Here is a 7,835-nt window from a genome sequence, read left to right on the forward strand (position 1 = left end):
ACAAGATCCTAAAGGAGCAGGCGGGGACGGAGGTGGTGGTGGTAAGCAGCGTCATAAAAGCAGCAGAGAAATAATAGGAAGTTGTCCCCACCGGACAAAATGTCCCCCCTTGTAAATATGTATAGTTTTTAAAATACTAAAATTATTTTTCTATCTTCTTTTCACAGCCAACGATGCAAAATCGCGGTGGAACACCTGCCGCGACCAGTACAGTTGAGAACTAATGGCGAAGGGCCGGAGCGACGATGGGCGATCATAGAAGAAGTCCTACATGTACACTCAACATCTCCGGTTCCTAAATGATGTGATGGAGATTGAGCCGTAAGTATATCACTTTGTCATTTTTTTTAAAAAATTTTCAACCGTTTGCAATGTCCCCCAGATACCTGTGGGACATAGTATACCTTCATCCGTCACAAAATGTGATGTTGCTAGGCCTAATTTGGACACATCGGGCTATGCCACGTCCCCAACATAGCTGTGGGACATAGCATACCTCCATCAGTCACACAATGTGATGCTGCTAGGTGTGTTGCTAGTGTTATTTATCTTTATTTTGGGAGTACTTATTTCTTTTTTGAATTTTTTTTTATTTTAAATTTATGTTTACAATCATAGATCACGCAATAGTCTGCAGGATGAATACTTGGATAAAACAACTATTGAGTCACCATCTGCAGGAACGTCCGAGCCAGCCCCACAGCCTCTTGTAGTGGAGCCAGCAGGCCAAAAAGACCCTGTGGAGATCCCAACACCCAGAACAAGAGGGCGCAAAAAAAGACTCCAGCAGGAAGATACAGGTGCAATGATTGATGCCCAGGTGCTGGCCCATCTGATCCAATGGAATGAGCAGACGGTTGAGGACATTTTTGGGAAGACAGTCGCCATGCATTTGTGGCAAGTGTACTGCGAAAGGCAACTCAGGTGCGAGATGGAGATTTTAGAGGTCCTTGATGTGATGGTCTCCAATCTTGCTTCGGTGGAACTCTGCAATGCCATAGGGCAGGCTTGGTGTGCAAGCATCCCTTATTGCAACGCCGCCACCACCACCAACAACATTGACCTCACAATACAGGGGTTATCACCCTTCCCAGCCACTCTTCTCCCAGGACAGGATAGGGCCATGTTTCATGTCCCCAGCCAGTACTTCGGTGGCCACTACACCTACTCTCAGCCAAGGGCAGGGTGAGGGTACATCTAGGTGTCAATGTTCCTGGAGCCATCTCGCATGAATTTATTGATTTTGTAATTTTTTAATTTTTTTTATTTATTTGTTTTTATGTCTAGGGTATCTGTAAGTAATGATTAGGCACATTAACTCTATGTGGAATATATGGGTATGTGTACTTTATGCGGAATTTATGTAGACATGAAAAGCACACTACACAGTACATTTTTTTTATTAACACCAGTCATTTTATGCGTGAATTTTATTTACAGTTTTTCTGATCATCTCTTCTTGTTTTGCTCAATTTTTATAAAGTCTTCTTGCATTTTTTATTAAGTTCCAAATTTCAGTATTAATAAAGTTCTCATATCACATATGCAGTGAGGTATTGGTATATATTTCTGCACACAATACACGATTTCTGCACACAATACCTTTAGCAGTTTAAAAATATTAAACAAAAAGTTGAAATAAAAAAAAAAAAAGATATTTGAACAGAACTACATAAGCTCACAACCCACGTCAAGGGTCCTCAATCTCTTGTGAGTCTCTAACTAATAACTAAAACCAGGAACAACTAATTCGATAACATAATAAACTGTCCAGAACTAACACAGGAATGACAACTGTCCATATCCAAATATTTATCAATTTGTATTGCATCCATCTGCCAAGGAACCACCCCAGCAGAGGACACAATGTAGTCTGCATGCAATTCCTGAGTCAACATTCCAGCTGCTCCAGGTCTTCCAAGCATTTCCCCTAAACTAAAAACATCACCAGTCATGTGTCATAGGTCATGTGTGCTTTTCTGTCAAGTTCCGAAATCCGATTCATGGAAAGCTGTTTATCAACCATTATAGCTCCCATAGAGGCTGCAATTCAGGTTTCCTAAAGTCCTGATTGTCAAATCTGCCTAGTTATGCAGTGACACACCCCAAGTCTCAATAATCAGATTTGGAGTCGCTTTTGGACAAAATATAACTGGACTGTATTGGGTGCTCTTTTTGAGGTTGCTTCCATTGTATCTAACTGCAAAGCAAAACATTTTAGAGGGGGTGGGGTAGTGGATACGAGCATTTTGCATACAATCGTACACACTGCCTTGAATAATATGATCAATGTCAGCAGGTTTGAATTACTCATTGTAAATGGCTTTTCTCACAATGGATGTCAAATTTGCTGACCTGCAGATGAGGAAGAGTTGGGCTCGTAGTGTTGAAAAGAGAGAAAACTAGTACAAAGATACAACTCAGCGATCGATGTGCCCTTATGATACACATTGAACTAGCAGGGTCTTTAAATGACACATAAATTGTAGATTGTGTTACCGTATATATACTATAGTTAAATTATTTTCTAGTGGCGCATTTAGACACTAATTGCATAATTCCTCTGTGCCTTTAGGCTGATCGGACTATATTTAATCAGAATTCAATGTGAATATTACTATATCAAGCATCCCGGCATTTTAATTCCCCTTAGAAATCTAGGTATAAGAATTTAATCACACAACCTGGAAATCCATTAGTTTTAGTAGGAAAAAAAATCTGCTCAATCTAATTCTGATGAAAAACCCAACAAATATGAGACGACCCTACACTGCTAAATGAAAACATAAAACGTGACAGAGTCAACAGGAGCATTTCTTGTAAAATGTTTACCCCAATGTTTATTGAAAGTGCAATTTCCATTTAACAAATACAATTTGCATTTGAATGATGATAACAAGGGCAGTTCCAAACCGGGTTCTATGCCTTCCCATTCCCTGTGGTCCCTTGTAGTCTAGTCTAAGGATACATTTCATCTCATCACATTACCTTCTTAGACCCCATTCACAGGAGCATGAATCATGTCCGTGTGCTGTGCGTTGAAACAACGCACAGCACATGGACCCATTGATTTTAATGGGGCCGTTCACACATGCATGATTTTTAACGCAGGGAAAGTCCGCTGCGTGAAACTCACTGCATGTCCTATAAAGGTGCGTTATCACGCACCTACTCGCCCATTGAAGTCAATGGGTGCGTGAAAACCATGCACCGCACACGCGTGTGCGGTGTGTGATTAGCGCATCAATACAGTTGAAAATGATAAAAAAAAAGATATGCCCTTCGCAAAGCACACTGATGCATAACGCAAGGGTGGATTTACACGAGCGTGTGCGTTTTTGCGCACGCAAAAAACGCTGCGTTTTGCGTGCGCAAAAGGCACTTAACAGCTCCGTGTGTAATCACATAGGATGTGCGGCTGCGTGATTTTCGCGCAGCCTCCATCATTGTGACACTCCATTTGGATGTTTGTAAACAGAAAAGCACGTGGTGCTTTTCTGTTTCCAAATATACTTTTGACTGCTGTTGCGCGAATATCGCGCGTCCCACGGAAGTGCTTCCGTGTGGTGCGCATGATTTTCACGCACCCATTGACTTCAATGGGTGCGTGATGCACGAAAAACGCACAAATATAGGACCTGTCGTGAGTTTTACGCAGCAGACTCACGCTGCGCAAAACTCACGGACTGTCTGCACTGCCCCATAAACTTGCATAGGTCCGAGCGACACGCCTGAAAAACACGTGGGTGGCACGGACGTATATCGCGTTCGTGTAAATCCGCCCTTAGAGTGTTCCCTTAAAACAACGCAGCCAAAGAGTGCCGTCATGCAGTGAAGCTAAAGAGCGCCCCAAAGAATGCAGTGCCAGTAGGTTTCATTTTAAAAAAAATACTCACCTCCGAATTTCTCAATGCTGCCAAGAAGCAATGTGTGAGCAGTCAACAAGTAGTCACTCACATGTTAGCATTGGAGAAATGTATTTAGCAAGCATACAACCAAAAAAGGTGGCACTATCCATGTATGTAAGGACGCAGCCTAGTTTAGGCATTAAAGGACCAGTGTCACGGAAAAAATTTTTTTAGATCAATTTGCTTTTATTGTTTTATTACAATTTTTTTTATTTATTTGTGTGTTTGTGTTTTACTTTTTTTTATTTTTTCACTTTTTCTTGTCCATGGGGGCTGCCATTTTTTTTCCATCTCTGTATGTGTCGATTAACGACACATACAGACATGGAATACGGCACATACCGTCCCATAGTGAATGCGAACGGGGCCCGTTCCATCCACTATGCTGTACGCCGTCTGTGTGGGAACGGCGCATGCGCCTCTCCCACACAGTCCAAATTGAACTGTGCGATGTCCGGCGCCATTTTCTTGTGGACCGGAAGTCGCGGCCGGACAGTAAGATTACTACTTCCGGTCGCGGCTTCCGGACTTGTGCACTTGGAGCGGAGGTAGCAGACGGAGCGAACGGACCGGAGGGAGCGGCGGCGGCAGGAGCAGGTAAGTTAGGTCTGTGTATGTACGTGTTTTACTGTGTGTTTACTAGTGTATGTAAACCTACTACACTGTGTGTTAGCTCAAAAAATGGCGACACACAGTGTAGGAGGTTTGACCGTTCAATCCCCTCGTTTCTCCCGGCACTAGCCAGGATAAAGGAGGGGGGGATTCTGAGAGCTCACTAGAGCGAGTGAATTTTCTCAAATTTTGCAGCATAAAGCAATGTGGTTGCTTTACCACATGCAATGCTGCAATTTTGGGAATTGCTCCATCTAGTGACCAGCACTGGGAAATGTTATAAATTAGAATCTAATTTATAATATTTCCTGACTCGTGAAAAAATTAAAAAAATTAGAACAATGTTTAATCACCTATACACTAACTGTTTAACATTCCCTTTAAAGGGTTATTCCCATCTTCATAAATATAGCTAGGAAGCTCACCCATCTAAAGTAAAGACATTTTCTAATTACCTTTCTGTAGCCCAGCGATATCGTTTTCTTGCTGTTGTTGATTGAAGTCCACGTCAGTCCCTCTTTGTTTGTAGCTCGTTGTCTAGGGATCCGGCCACCACTATTTACCTTTAGCGGTGGCCGCGCATGCGCAATGACATCCTCTCCGTCCTCAGTAGAGGATGTCATTTATCTCATGAACGCGCATCTCGGCACATCTCGGCGCATGCGCAGTAGATACAGGGCAAGGCACCCGTCGCGAGGAGAAGTCTGCGGTCCGCTGAAGGTACATGTACAACTGTATATATATATATATATATATAGCAACAGAAAGCAGCAGCACTCACTAGAAACAAATGTATAGGTGCCAAGCAAGTCGTCCAGATCCAAAGACAAAGCGGTATATAAAAGTAGAAATCGTGCAGCATGTGTGTGTGTGTGTTTGTTTGTGTATGTGTGTGTTTGTGTATATGTGTGTATATGTGTGTGTTTGTATGTTTATGTGTGTGTATATATGGGTGTTTGTGTATATGTGTGTGTGTTTGTGTATATGTTTGTGTGTGTGTATGTTTTTGTGTATGTGTGTGTGTGTGTATGTGTGTGTTTGTGTATATGTGTGTGTTTGGCTATGTGTGTTTTGTTTGTATATGTGTGTTTGTGTATATGTGTGTGTTTGTTTATATGTGTGTGTGTGTTTGTGTATATATGGGTGTGTTTGTGTATATGTCTGTGTGTTTGTGTATATGTTTATATGTGTGTTTGTTTGTGTGTGCGTGCATGTATATATGTGTGTAGGTGAGTATAAGTATTGGTATTGTTCACATTGATAACTTCTTTTTGATGTTGTTGCAGATTTTGATGTACCGATTGGACTACATCTTTGATTCTTTGGACTACTGCGTAGAACTACGTTTTCTCAAATTTTAGTAAAATTTTTAACGAGGGTTCTGTTGGGGATTTCTAATTTCAATTAAAAAAAATTGTATTTGTGTTTTTTTTTAAACTTTATTAGTGCCTAGATAACGGCAGTTGGCTGATTGACAGCGTCCATTATTAAGGCGGTACTCAGTGTTAGCCGGTGCAGAGGCTAGCACTAACCAGCCATTATTACCCCGGTATCCACCGCCACCAGGGGTGCCGGGAAGAGCTTGGTACGATCCAGTACCCGACCATCTGTTGTGATGGTCGGGCACTGGGGCGGCCACAGGCTGGCATTATGAGGCTGGGAAGGGCCAAAAACAGTGGACCTTCCCACCCTTGTAATGCTAGGCTGCTGCTGCTGTGTTGTATCGGGCTGGTTATAAAAATGGGGGGGACCCCCATGTCGTGTTTTTTTTAAATTTAACCAATTTAACAATAGAGGTTGGGTCCCCCACATTTTTAATAACCAGCCAGATACAAGGCAGCACCAGCCTGGCATTACACGGATGGGAAGGGCCACTGGTTTTGTCCATTCCCAGGCTAATAACACTGTGTTGTATGTGGCTGGTTATGAAAAATGGGGTGGAACATAATAATAATAATTTGAAAAAATGACGTGGGGGTCCCCCCCATTTTTTATAACCAGCCAGAAACAACATAGCAGCAGCAGCCTAGCATTACAAGGGTGGGAAGGTCCACTGTTTTTGGTCCTTCCCAGCCTCATAATACCAGCCTGCGGCTACCCCAGTGCCCGACCATCACAACAGATGGTCGGGTACTGGATCGTACCTGGCTCTTCCCGGCACCCCTGGTGGTGGTGGGTACCGGGGTAATAATGGTGGTTAGTGTTAGCCTCTGCTCCAGCTAACACTAAGCCTCACCTTAGTAATGGATGTTGTCACTCAGACAGCGGCCATTACTAAAGTGGTAGTAATAAAATTTGAAAAGAAAAGACAAAGATATAGATAAAATATTTTATTGAAATAAAGCACCCCCAACACAACCCTCATTAACCATTTTATTGTAGAAAAAAAGCGGTCATCAAAGTAGTCCTCGAAACCGACATAGTCCAATGACCAAACCTGTAAAAAAAAACACTATTAAAAAAAAAGTGAATAAAACATGTCGTAGGCTTAGTTTCAGGCCCATGTGTGATACTGACTGTTATACCATGTATAGAAGCCTGCCGTAAAGTTGGCATAGATACAGGGCGCCAGCAGACAGTATCATACATGGCCATACAGACATATATACAAACAAACATACATACATGCAAACATACATACATACATACATACATGCACATATATACATGCAAACACACATACATACATATATACAAACATACATACATACATACATACATGCACATATATACATACATACATGCCAACATACATACATGCAAACATACATAAATACAAGCAAACATACATACATACATACATACATGCAAACATACATACATACATACATGCAAACATACATACATGCCAACATGTATACATGCAAACATACATACAGTACATACATGCAAACAAACATACATACATACATACATACAAACACACACACACACACACACACACACACACACACACACATATATACATACATACATGCACATACATACATGCATACATGCAAACATACATACATATGTACATATATACAAACATACACACATATATACATGCAAACATACATACATACATACATACATACACACATACATACATACATACATACATACATACATACATACATGACCCCATATAGTCGTTATTCCATCGTCCATGCTCCAAGGTTTGGGGAATTCGCTCCAATTAAAATAAAAATAAATAAAAAAAACTCACATAAGACGTTCCCACGAAGATCTGAACGGTCCCGTCACTTTTCTTCTTACTGCTTCCATTCACAATAACAAAGCGGTGGGCGCTGATGACGTAATCACGTGAGC

General features: G+C 41.5%; 1 protein-coding gene across 1 annotated transcript; it reads left to right on the plus strand.

The window, feature by feature from the left end:
* Positions 1 to 200: 200 nt before the first annotated feature.
* On the plus strand, positions 201 to 1,208 carry LOC142761015 (uncharacterized). The gene is made up of 2 exons (XM_075864197.1): positions 201 to 321; positions 619 to 1,208. The coding sequence occupies exons 1-2, from the start codon at positions 272 to 274 to the stop codon at positions 1,187 to 1,189; spliced, it is 621 nt and encodes a 206-aa protein (XP_075720312.1). The 5' UTR covers positions 201 to 271; the 3' UTR covers positions 1,190 to 1,208.
* The last annotated feature ends 6,627 nt before the right edge of the window (positions 1,209 to 7,835 follow it).

Source organism: Rhinoderma darwinii, chromosome 4 (assembly GCF_050947455.1).
Source record: "Rhinoderma darwinii isolate aRhiDar2 chromosome 4, aRhiDar2.hap1, whole genome shotgun sequence".
Lineage (NCBI taxonomy): Eukaryota > Metazoa > Chordata > Amphibia > Anura > Rhinodermatidae > Rhinoderma > Rhinoderma darwinii.